The following is a 27,488-nucleotide window of genomic DNA, read 5'->3' as shown; positions in this document are numbered from 1 at the left end:
CTCAAAAGTACCTACAGGCACTGTTTACCTACCTGATAACCCATCTCGGCATTAACAAGAAACTGCATCACTGTGTTTGTCAAACACCTTCATTACTGCAAGGTCTCCAACTCTGGTATTGCTCTTCTTTGCATACCTTCTTCTAGTCTCCCCCAATTAGATTTTTAAGCCCCTAAAGGGCTCCTTACTCATCTCTCAACACTTGGCACCTCATATACAATACATAGAAATAACTAGTGTTGCCATATAAAATTCACAACATCAGTTAAATCTCAATTTCAGATAAACAACAAATAATTTTTAAGTCTGTTCCATGAAATATTTGGGACAGTCTTATACTAAAAAATGTTTTCACTACCTGAAATCAAAATTTAACTAGGTGCCCTGAATTTTTATTTGCTAAATCTGGCAACCCTAAAATTACACTAATATTAAGAACTTCTTAATATTAAGTAGATATTAAATTAAGTACTACAGGCAAGGGATAAAACCAAATGGCTCTTTGCTCTAAAAGCCTGGCTCTCTGTTATTATTCCAGTATTTTAAGTTTACTGCTCTCAACTGTTAACTGTGGTGCAAAAACATAAATCTCAAAGATTTGGCCAAAAGGTGAAATGGCGTGGAGTTTCCAAGTTTATGGCCTAGTAAACAAAAAAGGAAGAAGTGTTTAGGCATATTTTGATCAACTTTTGACTAAATAAGGTAAAACTTTTGTACCTGTAACAGCAAAATACAACTGCTAAATGTCCAGTTATTTAAAATTACTACAGAAAAAAATAATTCACTGTCCACAACCCCTTTATCTCCATTGAAACTACAAATTTTACACCATGACTTTAGTAGGCATTTTGTTATTACTATTGTTGTGTAGAGAAAATAACTAGCAAAGATCTAACACATTATAAGAAAATGATGTGACAATTATCTAGTAGCTACTCACCAAATATCTGCCAAGACTAATACCAAACAAAACAAAAAGGAAGGACAAAATATACTGAAAGTTTTTAAAACTTAATAAATACTCTAAATTTCCTTTAGTTATATATCTTTTAGCAGGCAATCTGCTAACATGTCTGCTAACATATTGCTAAAGCACGCATGTAATATAATTGATTGAGGGACCCTTTGCCCCTTGTACCACAGAATAACAAATCAGACTAAAATCATCATCTTTGTGCTTTATAGTATATTTTCTAGATGACTGGGCATTCATTGTCTGTCTTGGATAAAAACAGGTAAAACTCGTTGACCCCCAAATCATCCCCCCCTTTATCTATGAAATTATAATTTCAAACAATTACATAACAAACTTATCAATTATAAAAGCAAAAGAAATGACAACAGAATCATAAAATGAATTTTCTTAAGATTACACCTAAAAAATTAATTTTCTAACAAAAAAGAATTATAGGAATGATGTTAAACAGAGAACATTCAAGCAAACTAAAAGGTGCCATTACTTCTCCTCACTCAAGTAACAATTTCAGTGATATCCCTCTCTGTTTTTTCATCCAACTTGTTCATTCACTAATCCATTGTATACTGAAAAAAACACAAAATAATTTTATCTACAACCACAGGAAAAACTCAGTAAATTCAATGTTAAAGCTAAGTTACCATGCTTTATTCTCAAATATTTTATGTTAACACTAACAATAAATCTAAGTAAATATTGTTAAAACTAGATTTTGAAAGAAAACAGGCAATCTCATAGGAGTTCATCAACATTTACCATGGATACCAATCTTTAAAAACAGTTACATCTGAAACAAACAATATGCGGAAGACTTAAATCTTAAATTAGATAACTGAACATAAGGCTTTTCAAATAATAAGATTTCTATTAAATATTGAACTCTAAAAATGAGAACTAACAAAATTTGCCAAGTTAAAAATAATAAACAAAATTCATATAATGCCAAGTCGCTTTTGGTAACACCAAGCTTCAGAATTTTTTTGCATTTTTTTAACTAATTTTTTAATTAGGTATACATGACAGTAGAATGCATTTATGCACTTTGATATATCATACACAGATGGGATATAATTTCTCATTTTTCTGAGTATACATGTTGTAGAATCATATTGGTCATGCAGTCACATATATACATAAATTATAATGGCTATGTATTCTATTATCTCTCCTATCCCCACATCCCCTCCCTTCTCCTTCCTCTACCTAATCTAAGGTAATGCTATTCTTCTCTAGTGCCCCCCCCCACCTTATTGTGAACTAGCATCCACATACTAGAGAAAACATTCGGCCTTTGGTTTCTTGGGGCTGGCTTATTTCACTTAGCACTGGTAAATGCCATAATTTCTCTCTTCTTTAAAGCTGAGTAATATTCCATTGAGTATACACCAAATTTTCTTTATCCATTCATCTACTGAAGGACACCTAGGTTGGTTTCATAGTGTAGCTATTGTGAATTGAGCTGCTATAAACATTGATGTGGCTGCATTACTGTAGTATGCTGATTTTTAAGTCCTTTGGGTATAAACTGAGAATTGGGATAGCTGGGTCAAATGGTGGTTCCACTCCAAGTTTTCTGAGGAATCTCCATACTGCCAAGCTTCAGAACTTTTAATGACCCCAACAGTAACTTTCAAACCCAACCCTCAATCTCTTTAAATTAATTATAGATAAATAATTTATGGTAAATTAAAAAAAGGTAGAAAGATTCCACAGTAGCTATGCTTAAGGGGCTTACAATCAAATGGAGATAAGTATCTTTTAAGATGACATCTGATTAGGAAACAAATGGCAAAAACATCAATGTGGGAGGCTATCCTCACACTTGATTTGAGTTACCTCCCTGGCTGGGCAAGAGGCGCTTAGGCACATCTTGTGTCCAGAGCTTTCCCCACCCTTCTCAGGCGTGGAAGCAGAATCTGGAGGCGAGTCTGGCCACTACCCCGAAGACCCAACCGTTGCCCCTGACCTTGGGATGCTGCCCCCCTTAATCTTCATTGGATGGGATTTTCCCCAGAATTTTTTGTTCCCCAATAAAAGTCCACTCCCTGGCGTGTTCTCTCTCTCTTGCTAGCCTCTTCAGCAGCCTCGCTATCATAATAGGTGGTTGGAGGCTGGAGCTAGGAGGAGCTGTCCTGGAGCTGGTTTAAAAGTAATTAGAGTCTTGTCTCTTCAATTCAAAACTCCCTGGGGATTTCTCACGTTTCGAATCTTCATTCATAAAGCTGGTGCTGGTCCTGGGCTAAACATCAAGTTTTCAATTAGCATCTATTTTAATTTACTGACCAATTCATTCAATCAATAATTTCCAAAGTCAAACTATGTCTTTTAATTACCATAGTAAATCTACTGTAGTTTTCCATTTCAGGCTCAGTCTAAACTCTCTTTATAAACCTTGTTATCAATATGAATGATCACAACTATCTAAAAGTAACCTAAACTTGTGGAAGCATCAAAATACTTTATTCTTGCATAATGGCATGTCCTTAGCACACTATTCTAAGGAGCAAAAATTTAATCAAATCAATTTGGCTATTTCCTGGGCTTTGGCCCTCTACTACAGTTCTAACTTTATTATCTAACAGACTAAATATTATAACTTTTATGTAATATTATAAATACAATCATAATTTTCAGAAAATAATTAACAGAAGTTATTATTCCAAACATGTTCACTTGAGTTAAATGTGATTCCCTGGGCCAAAACAATCCCCACTGTGTCCTTGTTTATCACAATGCATGCTGAAGCAGCACACTGACTATTTCAAACACTGTGGTGCCTGGGTGTGGTCAAGCCACTAAAGCAAGGTTGTTCCCATTTTTAGCATAAAAATGCATTTGTGAACAAAGCTCCATACCTTTGAGACAAAACTTACTGAACCAAATACACAGTGCATGGTTTGCGTGGGGCTAGGAAACATGCATTTTTGACAGCTGTAAGATTTGTTTTATGACATCTGAAAATATAAAAGAAGATTTAAAAGATTTCTAGTGAATGATTACAATGTTAGTGTTACACATGCATAGTTATACTTTAATTCTGGATTAGCTGGCTTACTAGGATATACTGACTATTTATTTGATTTCTAAAACAAAGCAGAACTTCCTAAAAATGACAAAAAGAAGCTTAACAGGCAATTGAATAAAAAGAAAACTTTTTAAAAATTTTTTTAAAAATCCATATTGCCCAACTAGAATTTTTAAGTAACATAGCCCATATTCAAAAACAATATTGAATATTAATATTCAATTTTTGGCATGTACTATTTTCCTAACTTGCAAAGAATATATCATTTTGGTGGGGGGTTAGGGGTTGGGGGAGGGCTACCAGGGATTGAACTCAGGAGCACTCAGGCACTGAGCCACATCCCCAGCCCTGTTTTGTATTTTATTTAGAGACAGGGTCTTACTGAGTTGCTTAGTGCCTCACCATTGCTGAGATTGGCTTTGAACTCCTGCCTCAGCCTCTTGTGCCACTGGGATTATAGGCATGTGCCACCACACCCAGCTAGAATATGTCATTTTAACCTGTTTTTCCTTTATTAAGTATTTCTTTTTTATCACATTTGGTTATGACAGTGTGTAGATTCACACAAACCAAACAAAGAAAACAAATCTGTTTTCACTGTTACTGCTGCTATTGGTAACAGGAGCCTTCAGTTGATAATTGTTGTGATGAATTGGTACAACTGGATTTTACATGTACTGATTGTTTCTGCAAATAATTCGATCCCTTTAGATGCTGGATTTCATTCAGAAGAATGAGAGAACTGTCAACTGGGAAGAAGAAAAAGAAAAAAAAAAAAAAAGGAATCTGTCCTCAGAGAGCAAGAATAGAGAATCAATAGATTTTGAATACAGATCAAATGTAAACACAAAGCCCTTTTAAGCAATGTCAACATTTCACTGTAAAAGGACAAAAGGGAGAAAGTGAGTGAAGAAAAGGACATTCTTCTGTTCCTCCCTCCTTGACCTGTGGCATGCTCATCAGATGTCAGAGATGCCCCAAGGCAGGAAAAGGTGAGGGAGGATTCCAATGTAAAGAAGACATTGTTGGGTTCCCCTTCATGTTCAGCCACCATTAATGTCGACTCTCCTTAAGAAAGTCCACAGAAGCAGTATTCATAACAGCCCACAACTGAAAACAACCTAGGTGTTCACTGAACAGTGAAAAGAAATACATAAACTATAATACATGCATATAATAAAACAGAAAATAAGCTACAGCAATATAACAAACAGGATGTATTTCATACATATAATGTTGAATGAAAGAAAGCAGATACCCTCAAAAAATATATCACAGAGTAAGGGGATCAAGGGAGGGTAGAATAAAGTGAAAGCAGTAGCAGTGGGAATTGAAATGGAGAAAACTATGTTATATGCATTTAAGAATATGTCCAAATGAACCCTACTGTTATGTATAACTATACTGCCCTTAAAAATAAAACATATTGTTTAATTCACTTTATATATAGTTCAAAATCAGATAAAACTAATTAATTGAATTAACGTCACAATAGTGTCAGGAAAGAGGACTCAAAACTCCAAACTCTGTGCTCTTAACCTCAGTGCCAAATACAATGATATTTAAGATGAGGGCTCTGTAGGAGACTGGTGGGCTTACCTGTAGTAAGATTAATTGAGCTAATTCCTGACCACCATCACCCTAAGAACTCCCTTTTAACAAGTGTCTTTAGGTCTTTGCTCCTGGGCATTTTGGGTCCTTCAAAGAAGAATCATCTATCTCCTGACTCATCCACAATCTGTGAGCTTAGTGGGGAAAACGGTGAAAATATCATCACAAAGTAGCTCTCCACATTCAGAAAAATACCCATTGTTCTCAGTTGTGCCTAATGTCCCAAGTCCAGATTCTTCCCGGTTTAACTTCTCCAGAGAGTAAGCCTGCGGTCTTTTACACAGATTTGGAAGGAACAGTCACCTTGCAACTTCGTTTATTAAGAGTGGGGTGGGATCAGCAGTTCTGGCCACTTATACAAACTCTCCACCACATCACCTGTTTTCATCCCTATGCACTTTTTATTTGAGAGGTGCATTTCTGCATACCACCTTAGAGTCAGGTGGTATGACTTGCCTTATTTCCAGATTTCCCCTGCTGCTGCTTCAGATTCAGCTTTCTCTGATCATTTAAGGTAGTGACCACAGTCCATTTGCTTGTTAACAAAATGTTTTATTCTAAGATCTCTCCATTTTGCTTTTTCTTAAGGGTTTTACATCTTTTCAATAATTTGATGAGATATCAAAGAGTTAAAGTAAACACGTACATCTATTTAATCCACTCTATTTACTCAAAATTTAATAATTATTTCCTATTGAATTATTTCTTCCATTCTCCAGTAACTTCTGCTAATTGAAGTAATTTCATTTCCTTACACAAGTATGTCAATCCCTTTTTAGTGGAATAAGTCTAGCAGAATAGCAAGAAACTCAAATGGCAGCTACTCTCATTTTAGCCAAGGCAAAACAAGAAATCCACATCAGCTTTCTTTCTCAGAATTAGTATCAACCACATTAGTAGTAAGTATAGGTATTAAAGTAGATTCAGGCTCTCAGGGTATTGAGTACAGAATTCAAATGAATGCCTCCAAGTCATCATTTTATCCAATGAACAAATACACACACACATACACAAAAAAAAATCAGTCCTAAAACTCTTAAGTAGAGCAAGGTTCAATCCTTGGTAAACTGCTCTTCTTTTCTCAATACTCAGTTTTCTATCAACTTTTCCACTATGGCCTGTTTCCAGAACACATGGATATTTAAATTCCTAAAGTCCTTTATTTCAAATTACCACACAGAGCAGCAATGACATCTCACTACCACCTCAACTTTGGTCTGGTTAAAACCAATTTCTCCCCACTGACCTCCACTAATTCCTAAAGGAGAATTCCCACCTTCTCGTTCTTCTGATGGGTCACTATTCTTGTAAACCTTTGGAGGTGTCTTTAACTCTTCTTTTCCTTTTCCTACTACAAACAATTTCTCAATAAGTTGTATGATTGCTTAAAAATGATTGATGTTTATGGTGCTATTACTTCTCATAGTGGGAATCTGAAGATTGTTTAAATATCCCAAAATAGAAAAATAGTTAAGTAAACAATGATAAATAATGGCAGCCATTGGGGCTGGGATTGTAGCTCAGCGGCAGAGCGCTTGCCTTGCACATGTGAGGCACTGGGTTCAATCCTCAGCACCACATGAAAATAAATAAAAACATTGTGTCCATATCAAAAAAGATCTTTAAAAAAAATAATAATGGCAGCCACAGAATATTTTTTAAAAAATATTTAATTACATGAAAGCATGTTTATATCATAATGCTACAGAAATTTTTTTAAAGAATCTAAATTAAATTTATATTAATATTAGGAAAAACAGGAAAAGGGTATAAGCAAATTTTCTGTGGTGATGGCAATATTCTAGATCTCACTGAGGTAATGCATATTATGAGTGAATTCAATTATTAAATTCATCAAACATTCACCACTAAGGACCCATTCTTAAAACTTTATTACAGCTGGGCATGGTGGCTCATGCCTGTAACCCAGCAGCCCAAAGGCTGAGGTCCTAAGCAACTAACTCAGTGAGGTCCTGTCTCTAAATAAAATATAAAAAAGGGCTAGGGATGTGGTTCAGTGGTTGGGCTCCCTGGGTTCAATACCCAGTACCAAAACACACACACACACACACACACACACACACCTTTATTGTATATTAAATATGTTTAATTTAAAAAATAATAATAATAATAATAAAGGGAAAACTCATTTTAAAAAATGGAAAGAGCGCTGGGGATATGGCTCAAGCGGTAGCGCACTCGCCTGGCATGCGTGGGTCCCGGGTTTGATCCTCAGCACCACATACAAACAAATGTTGTGTCTGCCGAAAAACTGAAAAAAATAAATAAATATTAAAATTCTCTCTCTCTCTCTCTCTCTAAAAAAAAATTAAAAAAAAATGGAAAGAATTGGCCAAAATGTGAACAGTAATTGAATTTAAATAATGAACCATCAGTGATTTTTCTTTCTTTTCTTTGATGATCCTGGGGAAATAAATATAGGAGGAGAGTTTCTTTACATTTTCTTTTCCATTTCATCTTCCTGACAAGGTGATGACAAGAGACCTCAACTATCCATCATCTTGGGTTAAAATGCCAGTCTTGGACTGGGGTTGTGACTCAGTGGTACAGCGCTCACCTAGCATGTGCAAGGCCTTGGATTTGATCCTCAGCAGCACATAAAAATAAATGAAATAAAGGCATAGTGTCCAACTACAACTAAAAAATATTTTTTTAAAAAATGCCATTCTTATCCTCCTTAAAGGAGCAAAAGTTTTCTTATAGGAGCTAACAAATGAAAAGTAACGGGGGGAGGGTGGATGATGGGAAAGGCAGCGGAGCACAACAGACACTAGTATGGCAATTTGTAAATCAATGGATGTGTAACTGATGTGAATCTGCAATCTGTGTATGGGGTGAAGGTGGGAGTTCATAACCCACTAGAATCAAAGTGTGGAATATGATATGTCAAGAAATTTGTAATGTTTTGAACAACCCACAATAAAAAATTAAAAAAAAAAAAAAAAAAAAAAAAAGAAAAGTAAGAATATTATTTGTAGTCCACGTCTATTCAAAACCTCTTATAACTTTCTGCTCACTATTGACAAGATTATGTCTAACTTTCTCTATTTGGCTTGCCCAACTCTCTCTAACCTAGACCCATCCCTGCCTCTCCACCTCATTACTCCCAAATTCCAACTAAAAATCCTCTATTCCGATAGACTTCTATTTCAAGATTAAACATTGCTCAGACATCTTTTCTTCTGATGAAATGATGACCATAATGTTACATTAACTTTCTAGAGTCTGTTATTCCCCATACAAAACTATCACAGGAAAATGACATTTCACACAGAAACAATTATATTGCACTCTCTCCAAAACTGGAAATGTAGCAGTGGATCCAAAAGTGAAGACTGTTGATATTAAATCTTAGAATCCAAAAATAAGAGATATAAACACTGCAACAGTCATAGTGCTTACTGTGTAAATACAGCACAGGGGCCTCATGTTAGTCACACACTGGTTCCTCCCATACTCACTAGCATTACGATTCTAGGGTTTTAATGCACGTTACAATCTGTGTACTATGGATCCTAAATCCCAGAAAATTACTAAATCTGGTGAAGAAAGTGAGTTATAAAGTGCACAAGGTGATAAAACAATAACAACACAGGGCTTTTATGAGAACACAAATTCTGAATGGCAGTTTTGAACACTTCACAGTTCAAAAATCAGCTAATACTCCACGAAAAATTAAAGGTCTTGAATTTTGACTTTAAAAAAGCATACACAAAACACATGAAGCTCCTAATGTATAATTCTGGCTACTGGGTATGTGTTCTTATTTGAAATCACTAAAAATAAACAGGAAATACTGTCAAAACTGTCACTGTCTCTTACTCAGGGGTTGGTATGACTGTCTCTGTAACTTCTCATTAGTAAAACAAAAAGCCCTGAACTTATTGGTGAGTAATTAAAATGCACCTGACCTATATGTGACTACAGAGTCTGTCTATAAATTAACAGCCTCCTTCAAAATTTACTGCTCATAATAAATTGGGGAAGACATACCACTCCAAGGGAGGACAGCTGACGTGTGTTAGTTTCATCTTAGAGAGCAGGTTAATTCCTCTGAAATTAAAATTCCTCTGAAGGAAACTAAGAGAGGGCTCTCAGGGATAGGGACTGCCCACAGTCCCTGTTAGCTTACATTTTAAATGTGCTTTTAAACATCACTGCTTTTTGAGTATTCTGTGTCTCAAATAACTACTACTCATACCCTTCCCAGTAAGGATACAACAGTTTCCCCACTTTGTTATTAAGAGCAGCACAAAGAGAGGTGGGAGGGAAGGGGAGGGAGAAGGGGAATTGCACAGAAGATGGAAGGAGACCCTCAACGTTATACAGAATACATGTATGACAATGTGGGGGGGCGGAGAAAGTGTGTCACATTAGATTGGGTAGAGAGAAGTGATGGGAGGCGAGGGGAGGGGAACGGGGGGGGGGGGAGCAGCACATATACAAAACTCAATTTTCCAGCTCTATGTTGTAGAAATTTAACAAATTTTTCAAACTTTTCTAAGAGAAAAAGACAAAAGTCCCTCAAAAGGAAGAAGCCTGCATTATCCCAGATGGTGTTTTACCCTATTCTCCTAAAGGATTTAACTTCTGCAGGAAGGGCAATTCCACAGCATTCCAAGGCTGCCCATTAAGTGCCTCAATCTACTTGTTAACTATTTATCCAAAGGGTCCAGAAACAACATATTCTCCAGTACAGCTTGTTTATCCATTTTATTTAAAAAAAAACAAAACAAAAACAAAAACAAAATATGGCTGTCCAACTTCTCAGGTAATTATAGCCAGTCTTGTTTTCACTTAGAAACATCCTTTCCTGTACCTGTCATCCCTTGCTCTAATAACTATATTCTTCCTTGCCAGAACTCATCCCATTCTTTTCTCTACTGCCTTCCTCTATTTAACAATGTAATTGTGTTTTTATTCTCAAAGTGCCTTATCTTCTTTCCACTTTGCAGAAGCAACTTTCACCTAATAAATCAGTAGATAATGGATACATATTTCTTTTCTTTTTCTTTTTTTTTTTTCTTCTTCATTTACAGATCAAGTTTGGCTTTAAATATTGTTCAGCTGTCAATTACCTCCTGGAAATGACCCACTCTTTTCTTTTCTTGCTTGTTGGTTTTATTTATTTGTTTATTGGTGCTGGGGATTGAACCCAGGGCCCTGTGCATTTTTTATTTTGAGACAGAATCTCATTAAATTGCAGAGGCTGGCTACAAACTTATGATCCTCCTGACTCAGTTTCCCCAGTAGCTAGAATTACAGGTGTATACCACAGTCTAATCTTAATTCTAATCAAGAATTCCACATTCACAAGGCTGGGAATATAGCTCAGTTTGTAGAGCATTTGCTTCACATGCATAAAGCCCTGGGTTCAATCCCCAGCACCACCAAAATAAAAAGGTATTGTGTCCATCTACAGTTAAAAAATATATATATATATTAACAAAAAGAAAAGAATTCTACATTGAGGACACTAAGTTTCTGCAACTTTCCCCAACTAATAATACATCACTATGATGCAACTAGTTTATTCCTTAGACAATTAATCAACAAATCCCTTTCCCATTTCTATCTCTCAGCAGAGAGGCAATCAATCTGTACAAACGAACCAAGCACTAGAATCATCTAAGTAAGACCCTTTGTACATACCATAGGCAATAATTGTTAACCACTTTATCATTCATTTTCTTGGTAAGATTTTTCCAGAAGCATTGCTTAAGCCCCTAAACCACATGTTCACTTCAAAGTTAAATTAAAAGGTAGGAAAAAAAGAAACACCAAAACGGAAATGCAATACTATAACTTACCCTGCAAATTCTTCTGCCAGTTCATGGGGGAGGGCTAGAGACAGAAGGCGAGTATTCTCATTACACTTAGATGATATTACTGGATATATTAGCACTAGACAAGTCACAGCTGTCAAACAATTTTAAGTATATTGAAAACTTTGAAGAACCTTTAAAGTGGTTAAGCCAGAAGAACTACAGCTTGTAAATGAAGAAAATAGTTGCTTCCTGAATAAAAACCCTCTCTTTAGCACATTTAAATTAAAACTAAACACTTTTAAACCACTATCAAATTCCTCAAGAGAAAATTCTTACAGGAGAGAAATGGTAAATTACTAATGTAGTAGAAACATGAAAATTTTTATTTTGGTAAACTAAGGGCAATCTACATATATAAACACATGGGCCCACGCAGATTTATAGGGAGTTCTCTTCCACACACACACAAAAAAAAAAAAAAAAATTAAATTTTGAAATTTGAAAACCTGAAATGAAATTTCCCAAAGGGTAAGTTTAAAATCAAAAGCCAAGAAGTCATCTCAAAGATGACCAAAAAAAACCCAAACTTACAGGCCAGTAAAACTTCACTATAAATCTATCTAAATATATATATAAATATATAAATCTATATAAAGGAAAAGGTAGGTTTATCAGAGGTATCAAAGGTGGTACCATGAATAATGATAACTGTGCTAAGCATTTTTCATATTTTAATTTTCACAACAATCTTTTCAAGATCACACAACTAAGTGACTAGGTTGGGTCCAGGTCTATTTGTATCTCTTATCCAGGCAGGAGAATAAAAAGGAAAAGCAGGTTGTACATATATCAAGTGCTTCTAAGAATTAGAGGTGGAATAATGATGTGCAAGTCATCATTCAAATCACTTAACTCCCCTTGCTCCAAATCCAGGCTGATCAACCAACTTAAGAATTCCTTGTCTGTCCCAACAGCATGCCTGCAGGGTGAGAAGGCATAGTTCAAATATAATCTTTGGGTGTCTATGGGGGATTGGTTCTAGAACCCCTCCATGGACGCAAAATCTGCAGATGCTCAAATCCCTTATATAAAATGGTATAGTGTTTGCATATAACCTATAAACATCCTTCCATATACTTTAAATCATATCTGGATTACTTATAATACCTAATATAATGCAAATGCCATGTGAATACTTGTTACATTATTTAAGTAAAGACAAGGGGGAAAGTCTGTACATGTTCAGTGCAGATGCAGGTTTTTCACAAATATTTTCTATCTGCAGTTGTTGGTGGAAGGGGATGCAGAACCATCAAATTTAGATAGTCGACTATACATGCTAACAGCTGTCTACTGAGAAGTGGCTTTTCTCACTCTAACTTCATACACTGGCCTTTTGAATTTCCTTCTGACTCTTGTAAGTTCAACCAAGTCAACCACAAGTAAGACTGCACATCACCCAGCTAATAGAGCTACATGCAAAGCACATCTAGGCAGAGAAGCCTCTTCTTTGGAACTTCTAGTGATGGGACAGGGAGGCAAGTGGCATGAGAAAGCATGTGAACTTAGGGAACAGAATCATCTCAAGAACTGTAGTTTAGGTGGAACAGAGTGGTGTTTTGAACAGCAAAGCCCTCCTCCTGCGCTCCTCCTTAACCCAAATCAATATGTATTTTCCCATACTAGGAAGAGACTGGTAGGGTAGGTGGAAAAGCTGAGAGGCAGTGTTATCAATTTAAGAATAACAAAGAGGCAATGTAAAGTTATTGTATAGGGTGGTGAGGTGGTGAGATAGTGAGAGGAAAGGGAGTAAAGGGGAAGCTGTTTCTTAAGCCAAAATTAACATTTAACTCCAGAGCCTACTATTTAAACTGGCCTTGTCAGAAGCGGAAAGAGATACAGGGAAAGACTTTTCATCTATTTAGAACAGCTCAAGGGAAAAGGAAAAACAAAACAGTACAAAGGCAAGAGTCCAACCTTTAGGGCTTTAGTCCTGTTTGTGTGTGCACGCACATGCACGAACATATGTGCACACTGGAGGTTCAAACTCAAGGCCCAGCACATGTTAGGCAAGTGCTCTACCACTGAGCTATAATCTCAGCTCAGTCCTCATTTTTACTATGAAGAATGATTACAGGGACACATTATGGCTGAGTAGCTAAGGTATGGTATCTAGAGCCATACTTTCTGGATTCAAAGCTCATTTACCCAGGTGAGTGGCATGGCTTTGGACAAGTTTTTTAACTTCTCTACTTCCTTTCCCTATCTATAAAGTGGTATCTATAATACTACTTATCTCAGGGTTGTTGTGAAGATCTAATTAATTCATGCACTATAGTTGCCAGATTATTATGCTGCTAACAAAAAATACATAAGAGCTGGCAATCCTCTTTTATTACTACACATCTTTGTAAACAGTTTCTAAGAATTGAATAGAACTAAAACCCTAATCTGTGTACTATAACAGTTTACCAGAACCAACATAAGATAAAACAGAAAATCTGAACAGTCAAATATGTATTTAAGAAATTGAATTCACTATCAAAAACCTACCCACAGAGAAAACCCCAGGCCCAGATGGTTTCACTGGGTAAGTCATTGGGAAAATTCATTTTTATCTTTAGTTGTTGACATAAATGGAAGAACCATATTCCTTTCTAATCTTTTCCAAACTAAGCAACATCTAGCATAGATGTTTACTGCATACATGGCAAAATCAAACAATTTTGGAGTCAGATATACCTTGAAAGTTGAATCAGAAGCAAGTGATTTTTCTCCCACAAAAATACTAACAGAATTTACAAAAGTTTGCAGTCAATATCAGAGGGTTCACTAACCACATTAAACCAATCTATGGGCACCCTAAGATGCTAAGTAAATATTGTTAAATGAGCATTAACTAGAGTAGCACAGAGGGAAAGTTTAAGACAGTAATTTAGAAAGAACAAAGTATCTACCAGTCTCTCTACCCTCTGACAAATTACAAATGCTAACAATCAGCTCCCAATCCCAAGCAGTGAATTCTTCCTATCTCCTTTTAAAAATGTCTTTGGGTACCTTTCATTATTAAATCTTAACCTTTTTCCTATGCACTAAGGAAATCTAACATTTCTAATCTAATTCTGAGGTCCTATCTCTTTAGATTTATCCTATCCTCAAAATTTCCCAATAACTTCAGTTACTAAATGACCTTCTCAGCTATCACTCAATTCTCCTCCATTACTTTTAGCCTGTAATTTCTTCTTCTTCTTCTTCTTTTTTTTTTTTTTGTAGTTGTAGATGGATAGCATACTTTCATTTGTTTATTTTATGTGCTGCTAACCCAGTGCCTCATATATGCTAGGTTGGAGCTATAGCCCCAACCCTAGCCTGTAATTTCTTTGAATCCAAAAAATTACCTCCAAGGCAAATTCTAGCCAGGATATATAGTTATTTTTCTAATAAGATGCAGGAAGAGAAAAAATGAAAAGTTCCTATTTTTCCCTGGTAGTTATCATTCCCGAGGCTACATTTAGATAGTTGTGATCTTATGGAAAGAAATCCTCTGTCCTTCAGCCAATAGCATATGTAGTGGAGTTAACAAAGCACTCTAAGAATATGTGTAGGCAGACTTTGAGATCTTTAATTGTGACTATATAACCTCCCACAACACCATATTATTCTATTAAAAGGCTAATGAGAACTATGATTTCAGTTAAATCAAAGAATTTATAAAAGATAAGGCACTTAGATAACCAAGTTACAGAATATAATTTCAGAGTGGGGAAAAAACAAAGCTAATAATGGCCAAGAAACAATATAAAGGACTCAAGGAAACAGCTCAATAGAACAGAAAAAAACAACCCTTCACCATATTTTATTGAAACTACAATAACTTTGGAAAAATCACTTGCTCTACAATTTGAGTTGTACACAGATTTTACTAGACTGGGAGTAAGGCAGACTTTGAAATGAAGACAAGTCCATGACATAAAAAACAAGAAAGGGGGCTGGGGTTGCGGCTCAGTGGTAGAGCGCTCATCTAGCACGTACAAGGCACTGGGTTCAATCCTCAGCACCACATAAAAATAAATAAAATAAAGATAGTGTGTCCACTTAAAACTAAAAAATAAATATTTTTTTAAAAAAATAGGTAAACAATAATAGCAATGACCATGTGATAAGGCTGAATACTTTCTGTAAAAGGGAAATGATAGAATTTTACTCTAATGAAGACACTATGACTATTGTGGGAGCAATCTATCTATCATCACCATATCAACTTCCTCATGTCATCCACTCTCAATCTCCTGTACCACTGCAATGAAACATAGTGATTCTATGGTAACATCTGGAGTTCAATCATTGGTCTTTCTCTCCCCTGCCCTACTCCATGCTGACAATTATCACTCTCCATTTCCATCTCTCTGCATCTAGGTCTCTCAGGGGAACCTCAATATCAACATATCAAAAATCAACTCCTTGGCTTCTACATAAAACCTGCTTTCCATAGTGCTAAACCTTTCTTACACAAAAGCAAGTATTTACCACTTAAAGACATTCTTAGCCCAAGTGTTATCCCTCCTCTCCTCTACTTCCTCACTGATGCTAGTTTGTATTCCACATCTTCTGTAATACTCCTCCTCCCCTAAATGATTCCTCTATGTTTTCCATTTTCATCCCCTTCCAATCTATCTGCCCACGGCCATTATAATGCAAATCTGACCATATCAGTCCCCTAGTTCAAGTTTTTCAGTGGTTTTCCACTGTCTCTGAGATTCTTTCAGAATCTTAAGTGGAAATCTTCAGCTGCCACCATTCACTTCCTCCTACTCCCCAACACACACACACACACACACACACACACACACAATCCCTTTCTCTCCCTCTTACTGCTGTAACAACACAGCACTCCTAGTGTTTCCCTGTATCCACCAGGTGGTTTGGGAATTCCTTTGTATCATACAATTTTTTTTCATTTCAACACTTGGAAAACACACACAATCTTAATATCCTACTAAAGCTTCACTCATTCTATAAAGTCTCCTTGACCACCTTATATAGTAATAATCAACCACCCCACTCTGTCTACTCCTTCCTTGCCTTGCATATACTTCTGAGTGTACATATGAAAAAATCTAATTAGGTAATTATAAGAGTGTTCTCTCCTTCATATTGTGAGCTCTTTGGCAGAGCAAGGCCATCTTTTTTTTTTTTTTTAAGTTGATGGACCTTTATTTTATCCATTTATTTATATGTGGTGCTAAGAATTGAAGCCAGTGCCTCACATGTGCTAGGCAAGCACTCTACCACTGAGCCACAACCCCAGCCCCAAGGCCATCTTTCTTAAATCATTAAAATGCAAAAGAATGGCAGTAAGCCATTTAATAAATACTACCTGAAAGTAACAAAACAATGTCTTCACCAATAAGAACTCATCTCACATTTGAAGTATCCCCAATAGAAATATTTTTGAAAAAGATATGCAAATATAAAGAACATAAAATATACAGATTTCAGATTTGAGTAAATAAAAATTTACACAAGATTACTTGGAGAACCAAAAATTCTAAGAAATCTTTCAAATGAATACTAACAACAGAACCAAAAAAAGTATAAAGTGATTTAAAACACACACACACACACACACACACACACACCTCAAGGTTCTTATTTTCCCATTAGATATGACCCCATGAGAAACACATGAAACATACCACTTACCTAAGCATATACTTCAAACAATAATTTGTAGACTTAAAGGCAGAATCCATCATAAATTAAGACTTAGACTATGTTTATCAATAGAGTTGGCAGTGTTCAGAGTTGGAAGGATCTAAGACATCATCATCAATTCCTTCCAATAGAGAAAATGAGACTAAAAGAAGAAATTACTTAGGTAAGGTCTCACTGCTAGATAAATGGAAGGTAAAAAATGAGGACAGTGGCTTCCACATTCATTTTCTGTGGCTCTTTCCACTATCCCCACACTATTTTTCTGTGGGTAAGTTATGTACTATTTTGTTATGTTTTGTTTACTCACAAAAGAGTTGGTTTTTTTCCTAGCAGTCTATAGGTGTTATCCAGGCTTCATTAAAACATTAGAAATGACTTCCCCAACTCACAGATTGGTTTCACCTGTCACTTCATTTCCCATCAACAGGAATACCAGCTCTCAAAGTACGGGTTCCCATCAAGTTGGATGAGCTTTTGATGTTGATGCTAACACCATCATACCATGTCATTATAAGTCAGTATCCATTATGGCCTATGAAACTCAGCCATCACTTCATTGATACTGCATTTAAAATACTAACATTTTCTTCACTAATCCAGTTAAGTAGTTTTATTCTATAGTACCAAGAATGAGGAAGAGATGGGAACAGAAATTTTTAATAAGCCAGATCATCCTGGAATTAGGGAATCTGAGAACCACTAAGGCAATGGAAAATGACACATGTATCTGAAAGAACATTTTAAGTCCACAGAAATCATGAGTTCCACCAATGATTGTAAAATCAAATATCAAATAACAAAATCTTTAAAACAGAAAAATATTATTGAATTCTTGTCATGTTAGGCACTGTTCTAAAAGCTTTACATACAAAACCCCCCAAAAGGCAGGTAAGACATAGATAAGGAAAGTGAACAGCACCAGAATTTCTATACATATGCAAGGGGTTGCAAAATATAAGTAGGGCACACCAATGAAGACTTAGTTTCCAGTCTTCCTATTAAGCTTTAAGTAAACTGTTAAACTGTATGTGTATCTGAGTTAGCAAGACCCTTGATATGCAAACAAAGCACAGGCATGTTATTTAGGTAGAATATTTATGAAGTGAGTGGGAGAGACTGTGACCATCCTTCCCCCAAACCTATGGACTCCTAGCACTACACAAAAACTGAGGGCCCCAAAGATAAAAATCCCTCACTCACAGTGATGAAGCAAGTACAAGACAGGCAGAGCTGGCCCTTCAGCCCAGGTCAGTGTGGTTCCTAAGTCCTTTCTCTTTCTACTCTCTCCAAATACCTCCTTTTGTATAAATGCCCCCAGACAGTCTAAGTACCATATAAAAATTATTAACTAATAATTTTGTAGGTCATCTGCTATGAAAAATGAATGTATTTCTGAGAACCTTAAGCTAACATACAGAAAGCTAATTTTCTAATGCCTTAGAACAACACGCATACTACAATTTCAAGACCTCCTAAGGCAGAATTCAAGTACATTTCAAAACACACACAAAAGACAGGAGTCTTTTGGGGTGGGGAGAAGGGAATGAAGGAGATGAGAAAATAGTCTCTCTTAGGATATTAAAGCTGGTTTAAGGCCAAGCTGGTTAATAAAACTGAAATAATTTTTAGGATTATGCAAAATACTGGGTTTAAAAACTGAATATAATCCAGTGATATCCAATATCTTACTCATAATTTGAGAGCCTGAAATGCTTGCTTTTTAAGAGGGAATTTATTCAACAAATTTCAATTAGGCCTGGGCTAGTAGGCATTATGGAAGCCACAAAGGTATGCAAGACACAGCTCTTCCCAAGGAGTACTTGCAGTCTAATTAGAAAAACTAGATAAATGTGTGGAAGGATAAAACAAACAAATTCCAGAAGGGTGGGTTGCCAAGAAGCAGAGAACTTCAACGAAGAAGCAAACACTAGGCTTTTGAAACAGTGGCAGCACTGTAAACAAGCCCTTGAAGGGAAAATGAGAATTGGAGGCAGGGGCTGAAGGATATTTGATGGGCCCAAAATAGGCTATTAAAAAACAAATCAACACCAAATGCTGGAGAGGATGTGGAGCAACAGGAACTCTCTCACTCATTGCTGGTTGGGAATGCAAAATGGAGCAGCCACTCTGAAAGACAGTTTGGCAGTTTCTTAGAAAACCAAACATAATTGCTGCCATAAGATCCAGCAATTGCACTCCTTGCTATTTACTCAAAAAGGAGTTGAAAAACGTATGGCTATACAAAAGCCTGCATGCATGTGGATGTTCATAGAAGTTTTATTCATAACTGCCCAAACGTAGAAGCAACCAAGTTGTCCTTCATAGGTGAATACATAAACTGTTGTACACCCCACAATGAAATAGTATTCAACATAAAAAGCATGAGCTATCAAGCAATGAAAAGAAATGAAGGAAACTTAATGCATATTACTAAGTAAAGGAAGCCAATTTAAAAAGAGTATATACTGTATGATTCCAACTATGTAACACTCTGAAAAAGGCAAAACTATGAAGATAGTAAAAAAAGATCAGTGGTTGCCAAGGAGTTGGGGGTGGGGATGGTAATGAAAAGGCAGAACACATTGGATTTTCAGGGCAGAGAAAACACTCTGTATGATAATATAATGGTAGATACATGTCATTACATTATTGGTCCAAACACAAAGAATAGATAATACCAAGTATGAATCCTAATTAAACAATGGCCTCTGGGTGATTATGGTGTGCCAGTGCAAGTTTCATCAATTATAACAAATGTACCACTATGGGGGCTGGGATTGTAGCTCAGCAGTAGAGTCCTTGCCTAGCACATGCAAGGCACTGGGTTCAATCCTCAGCAACACATTAAACAAATAATAAAATAAAGGTGTTGTGTCCAACTACAACTAAAAAAAATATTAAAAAAAAAAAATGTACCACTATGGTGGGGGAAGCTATCCCTGTGCGGGGCAGGGATATATGGGAAATCCCTGGACATTCCTCTATGTAATCATAAAACTGCTCTAAAAAAAATAAAATCTTTAAAAATGAATAAACAAATACACAGATATTTTCATACAAGGACAAACTCGTGTTTATGAGCTTCTTCATAGGGCACTGGTTAAAGTGGTATATTCATAATATGGTACATTCATAAAATGAAATATAGTGTAGGTGGTTAAAAAAACATGTCAGCATAGGCTGGGGATGTGGCTCAAGCGGTAGCGCGTTCGCCTGGCATGCATGCGTCCCAGGTTCTATCCTCTGCACCACATACAAACAAAGATGTTGTGTCCGCCGAGAACTAAAAATAAACATTAAAAAATTATCTCTCTCTCTCTTAAAAAAAAAAAAAAACATGGCAGCTTTAGATGTATGATATATATTATATATTGCTAAGCGAAAAAAGCAAGATGCAGGAAAGGTGTGTGTTATACCATCGCTTGTGTGCTTACAAAATTTGACAATACTTATACAAATATGCTTGTATATGCTTATATATTCATAAATTATCAATGGGAAGATTTAGGAAAAAGTTATAAACAGTATATACATCTGTTGACTGAGGATACTGCTACATAAAACAAAGGGACTGTGCTCTACAGAAGGCAAGAGACTACAGAAAATCCTGAATATTAGGATAAGAGATTTAGAAAGCCTGCATGCATACTCAAGAGCAGGATTCTCAACAATGGAACTACTGACATTTGGGACCAGATAATTCTTAGTTGTGTGGGCTGCCCTGTAAGACTTCTAGTAGCACTGCTAGCCACTAGATACTGAACACATCCTCCTACTTGCTGTCCCTGGTTGTGACTACCAAAAACGTCTCAACGTTGCCAAATGTCCCCTATGAAGTAAAACTTCTCCAGGTTGAGAAGTACTGCTCAAGAGCTACAATGATAGTAATTTACAAAACACTGCAGCTCTATATCCTTGCAAATTAACAACTCCAACATACATTCATATATAGATCTGAGGGGCATATTTGGCAGTTTTGAAATGACCTTCATACATCAGTTTCTCAAGCTGAGATAATTCAAGCCCCTTCCCAGATCTGAATTATCATTTCTAACTATATCTACTCCATCACAAATGTCTCTTTTTTGCTCATATTGAATCCTAAATAATGAAGCTAGATAGATGTTCAGTAGTATATGAGAACATGCCAATTCCCCTAATGGGCTTCACAATGATGCACTGACCTGTTACCTCCACAGGTTAATTTCACAAGTCAACACACCAGCCTTACCCTCCATTCCACCGACCACCAAATAGCACGTTTCTAGATCCAAGATCTTCTGAGAGGTCAAAGAAGGCAATCTTCCAAAAGAAATCTAACAATCATATTTTGGCTCAACTTTTGAAAAACTAATATAACTACTGATACAATAAGAATATAATTACTCACATTATACTAAGGTTTCTTCCTATAATTCCTAATAAACATACAAAGTGTAACACAATGTCCTAAAATCGTGAAAGGAATCACCCCTGATTTCAAGGAGACTATAAAGAGAATGATTAGTTCTAAAGCCAAGAGAGGGTTGTACTAGAGTCTACAATCACAATTTTTTTGAAATATTTATTTTTCAGGTTTTGGTGGACACAATATCATTATTTTATTTGTATGTGGTGCTGAGGATGGAACCCAGCGCCTGGCGCATGCTAGGCAAGAGCGTTACCGCTTGAGCCACATCCCCAGCCTTACAATCACAATTTTTATTAAGTGTAAAGCCATTTCAAATATACCACAATGAATGAGGATGAGAAAAAAAGAAAGACATCCAACAGGCTTGAATATTTTTCAAACACAGATCTAAAACTTGGGTTGACTCTCCTGTGTCTTTTCTTTTTGAAAGGCCAGAAATCCAATAATACCCTGGCAATCTTGGCTTCATATTTTGAAGTCACTGATTCCTTCAATGCTGTTGTAGTTGAAAAGCTCTGGATTTCATCCTTATGAAATCATGCTCTTCAGATTCTAGTATTGTGCCGACTACTTTTGCTTAGCTCTCAGAACGTTGGTTCTCATTTGTGGAGGTAACCTCCAGTGACCTCACTCTGTAATAAATACATTTGTGAGTCGCTATGGAAGATGCTTAAAGGTGTCAGCGGCGAAAAAAAGAAACTCACCATTCTAACTACTTCAGGGTAAGTCTGCTCTGTCAAACAGCCTCTGCTTATTGTAATGTAGTCCACCAGTTCATTAAGAGTGGAGCGCTTGTATTCTTTCATTTTAAGATCAGATAGCGTGTCCATGAAGTCAAAAATGACACAGCACTGCTGAAGTTTCTTTAGGAACAGTTCAGGCTGCTCTGAGGTTGGAACGTCTAAGAAAAAAAAAGGAAATGGTGTAAGTCTGTCATCAATTTCTAAGTAACAGGAATTCTCTGCGAAATTTACTTCAAAAGCAAGCTCAAAAGAATAAGAATTCACATGACAATAGTGTTCTTTTTAACAGTTACACATGGGGGGAGGGGATAACATATACACTATTTCAGAGATCTTGACTCTGAAAACTATAATGCACCAACACAATTGACTCTGGTTGCTATTCTGCAACCAAAGATTGACTAAAATCCCAAGAGCCATTAGAAGTTTGAAGCAAATTTTAACAACAACAAAAAAATAACCCTGATGTCAATACCCATAAATCCAAAAACACTGAAAAATGTCAAATTCTTCCTCATAAGGTAAAGCCAGAAGTTTTCACTGTTGGTTTAAATTAGTTTTACTAAAAAAATTCAAAGCAGAAATGTCAGTCTATCCATTTTAATTTCATGCTGACACCCTTGATATTTAAAGCAATTATTGTGTGTGTTCTTATTTTGTTTTGTTTTTGCTTGATTTTTATGAAGTTTCTTTGTCAAAGACACTTGAACCCCCCCCCCCAAAAAAAAAGAAAGAAAGAAAAATAACAACTCTCTAAAAAAGAGCACACTAAACGGTATGGTGGCACATACCTGTAATCCCAGTGGCTGAGGCAAAAGGATCACAAGTTCAAATCCAATCTCAGCAACTTAGCAAGGCCCTAAGCAACTTAGTGATATAAATTTTAAAAAATTTAAATCTTAAAAATAAAAAGGGATGGAGATTTGGCACAGTGGTAATGTGCCCCTGGGTTCAATTCTAGGTACAAAAACAAATAAGTAAAAATAAAAACAAAAAAGAGCACACCAGTAGTAGGAAAATAAGAGCAAATTCCCTTCATCTACACTCTCTTTTGATCCACCTTTTTCCCTTACATTGGGAAAAAACTACTAACGTCTTTATTAATATGTTCTCAGAATAGACATCTGTTCTTTTTTAAAACAAACAGCAGGTCAGACATTTGGCTTGGTTTAAAAAAAAATGTAAGAAATTTTAGGTTAATTAAAATTCTCCAGCTAGAAAGGAATCTGACCTACAATTGGATTTGAAATACACGATTGAGCTACAGACAACCAAATCCACTCCTATCTTTTCTACTATTTTATTTCCCCAAACTGGAGCATCACTGGAGAGGCAATGAAATTATGACCCACATAGGCTCTGCTGCCTTTATCCAAGGCAATTAACTCATTAATCCTCAGAACATCTTTTGAGGTAAGCAGGTAGCATGGTTATTCTTCATTTTTCAATAAGAAAAGCAGGCACAGTCATTGAGATGAACACAATGAATGAACTATGGAGCTGGGCACAATGCCCAGGTCTCTAGCCATACACCCAAGTTCCCTTTGTACTACTTCAGAAGGATTTTAACAGTGTTTGGCCGGTCACTAACAACCATCCTCAGTTGTCAATCTTCCAGTAAATGCTATACAGTGGCTTCACAGCGTAGGCCATCTGCTCTCTGAAGGAGAATGCTACATCATCTAGAACCCACCTTACAACCAAGAGCCCCAGTAGAGCGGAATGGAAACCAGCCTAGGCCTGTTTTACACATGATCCACATGACTAGCTCCATTAACTCCCATCCCCTACCCATATCCCACAACCCAAGTGACAGAGAACTAATCAAGCCACCCTGGACCTCATAGACAATTCCCCCCAAAACACTGACTGCTAAGGTTAAACCTAGCTGAAAGGAAAACAGATCTTTTCCAAAGGACATTAGAGAACAAGGAATAATAAATGCATTTGAAGGTATCACCACTACTCTCAGCATAAACAAGTTGTAAATTTGGTAATTGTTAACAGTGAGTTTCACTCTACCCCCAACCCCCCAAAGGTTCCCCAGTGGCTTAATATACTTATAATCAAATACTTTGGATTTAAGGCATAATATATACTTATTCTGTGCTCCTAAAATGAATCATTTTTAAAATCTAGCTTGGGACCATAAGAACCAAACATAGTCAGATCAAGTTTTCTCTTTAAGTGCTACCTGATCAGGTGTTTAAAATAAATAAATAAGCAAAAACTAAATACAGCTGCTTATGAATATGAGTGTATATAGTCTTAACCAGTATCTAATTACATGCACAGGACCACCATGGTCCAGACTCCAGATCCTGAAACTGAATGGAGTTTTGATGCTGTAAAGGGAATAAGAAAAAGCTTATTAAATGGGGTATTAGTTAAAGGTTAAAATCTTCAGGGAAAATTGAAACTTTTGATATAACTTTCATAAAACCTAAAAATCAGATCGCTCACATGGAGAACTCCTTAAACACAGCACATAAGAATTACAAAACATCTATAAATGGTAGCCTTTCTGAGAGTAAATCAACATTTAAGCAGTAACAACAATTAATGTTTGTGGTTACTGCAATAACAATCAAGAGATTCATTCATTTAGCAAGTCAAAAAATTCAAGCAGTTAACATTTAGATCCTTTTTAATGTCAGGCAATTGGAGTTTATCCTTTATTTATGCAAACTGGCATGTCATAAACAAATGAGAACCAGGCTAACCACTTGCCAGATGGAATAATGATAATAAGCGTACATTTATTGAACAGAGTTAGTATACTTACTATGTGCTATTCTAAACACTTACACATATTACATTTTGATTAATATCTACAACAACCCTACACAGTAGGTACTATTTCAAGTTTAACAGATGAATAAACCAAAATAGAGATTGCTTCAGTAATCTGCCCATAGTCATACAGCTAATAAGCATTGGAGACAGGAGTCAAACACAGGCAATCTGGCTCCAGGCCTGGACTCATCATCACCATGTACCATTCAAACACAATCAAAGGCCAGAGTGATATCATATTCCAGAAAATTAGGGGGATGGGGTGTGTGGGCAATCTCCCCTCCAGACCATTCTCCAGAGGTTAACATGCAGAGCCAAAGTTATGCTTTATCATCCTTTATCACAGACTAAATTCTTCTAAAATGAACTCCATTAAATTGAAGAACTTGAGCAGTCAAGAACAACCAAAAGCTGGGGTGGTGCGGGCCAGAGGTGGGGTGGTCCCTTAAACAGGCAATTCCTTTAATAGTAACAATTTAAAAAGGAAAAGAAGGAAACTATTTCATTCAGGGGAAGGATGAACTAACTATCAAAACACTCCAAGAGCCAAGTGTGGTAGAGTTTACCCATGGTTCCAGCTAGTAGGAAGGACAAAGTGAGTAAGTAGGTGAAGCAGATGGATGGCTTAAGTATAGAAATTCAAGCTAGCCTGGACAACATAGCAAGACTATCTCTTTAAAAACAAAACAAAAACCACAATTGCTCCAAGCAAGTACCAGTAATAGTTGGCCCTTGGATTGTCATCCCTCCTCCCCCTAGCTCTCCTGCTCCCAATCCCCCTCCTCTCATCTACCTAGCCCCTGTGGGCTCTGAAGGTAGAATTAAAAGGTAGAACAGGCCAGGGGTCAGAGAAGGTACACTCTGAGTAGTCCCAAGAGTTTCAATAAAATTAAAGAAGTTTAGTATTATGGAACCAGTCCCAGAAGTAGATATAAATATTCTTTCTAAAGAAACATTTATTAAAAGGATCAGTTACTGAGCCATAAAGAAAATCTCATAAATGACAGAAAGCAGATTCCAATCACAATGCATTAAATAAATAACACTAGCTACCCACCTCCCAAATCCAAGTCACCTGAAAATCTATAAACACTTCTGAAGTAACTTGAAAGAAAATTAAAGGTAATGGAAGGAGACCCTCATTGTTATACAAAATTACATATAAAAGGAAGTGAGGGGAAAGGGGAAAAAAAAACAAGGGGGAGAAATGAATTACAGTAGATGGGGTAGAGAGAGACGATGGGAGGGGAGGGGAGGGGAGGGGGGATAGTAGAAGATAGAAAAGGCAACAGAATACATCAGACACTAGTATGGCAATATGTAAAACAGTGGATGTGTAACCGATGTGATTCTGCAATCTATATACGGGGTAAAAATGGGAGTTCATAACCCACTTGAATCAAATGTATGAAATATGATATGTCAAGAACTATGTAATGTTTTGAACAAGCAATAATAAAAATTTTTTTAAAAAAGAGGAAAAAAAAACTTATACATGAAAAAAAAAAAAGAAAATTAAAGGTCATCATAGACTCCCCAAGCAAACCAGGCAGTGGATACTTCTTTCTTTCAATGGAACTGGCCTACAAAAGCCAGCCTGCCCCTGGGGAGAAGAATCCCACAGAATCATATCATAAACAACGAAGAATCGATAAGTGGTTATGTAATACCACAAAGGTCATTAGCACAATGACTATCCATCCAATGTTAGTATGTGTTTAAAGGGGAGAATAATTGATCCAGTCATCACAGATGGTAAGAACATATCAGGTCAGACTCCACTAATCTGGAAGAACAAGTAGACAGATTTCCAGAATATGCTTCCCATCCAAGAAAAGAGTGTAGGGACAAACTAATTGTATTTCTCACTGTATTGTGCTTTGTTGTGGTGGTGGTTTTGTTGTTTTGGTTTGGTTTGGTATTTTGGTGGTGGTGGTATGGGGATTGAACTCAGAGGCACTCAGCCACTGAGACACATCCCCAGCCCTGTTTTGTATTTTATTTAGAGACAAGGTCTCATTGAGTTGCTAGGACCTCACTCAGTTGCTGAGGCTGGCTTTGAACTCATGATCCTCCTGTCTTAGCCTCCTGAGCCACTGAGATTACAGGCGTGTACCACCATGCCCAGCCATTGTCTTACTCTCCTTTTTAGCATTAATCACGTCTTCCATATACATTTTAGATCATCACCTCCTAGCATCCTAACAATTGTCAACAATAAGACAGAGAAAATGACTACTACCCCTTCAAGTGTTCGTAAACAAATAACTTCAAAATTTACAAGTGTGATAAGCAATGAAAAAATGAACACAGAATTCAAGAGCAAAGAAGAGTACAAATTCAGATTCAGTGGCAAAGATTCTCCTTGTATATAAAGAACAGACTGCAAGATCCATATGTTTTTAACCACAGCCCCTCTCCC

The 27,488-nt window shown here is 36.4% G+C and overlaps 1 protein-coding gene across 4 annotated transcripts in view; it reads right to left on the bottom strand.

The window, feature by feature from the left end:
• Positions 1–27,488, bottom strand: part of Ppp2r5e (protein phosphatase 2 regulatory subunit B'epsilon) — a 166,568-nt gene that overhangs the window by 55,377 nt on the left and 83,703 nt on the right. For all 4 annotated transcript variants that reach the window (XM_058584604.1, XM_046461081.2, XM_046461082.2 and 1 more), the window contains exon 3: positions 22,232–22,428. In XM_058584604.1, coding sequence (XP_058440587.1) covers positions 22,232–22,428 — 197 coding nt within the window. The remainder of the gene's footprint in view (positions 1–22,231; positions 22,429–27,488) is intronic.

This window comes from Marmota monax, unplaced genomic scaffold, assembly GCF_021218885.2.
Source record: "Marmota monax isolate L192 unplaced genomic scaffold, Marmota_monax_Labrador192_F-V1.1 WCK01_AAM20220418_F8-fsc00001, whole genome shotgun sequence".
Classification (NCBI taxonomy): Eukaryota; Metazoa; Chordata; class Mammalia; order Rodentia; family Sciuridae; genus Marmota; species Marmota monax.
The sequence above is the reverse complement of the archived record's forward strand: the minus strand, read 5'-3'. Positions and strand labels throughout refer to the sequence as shown.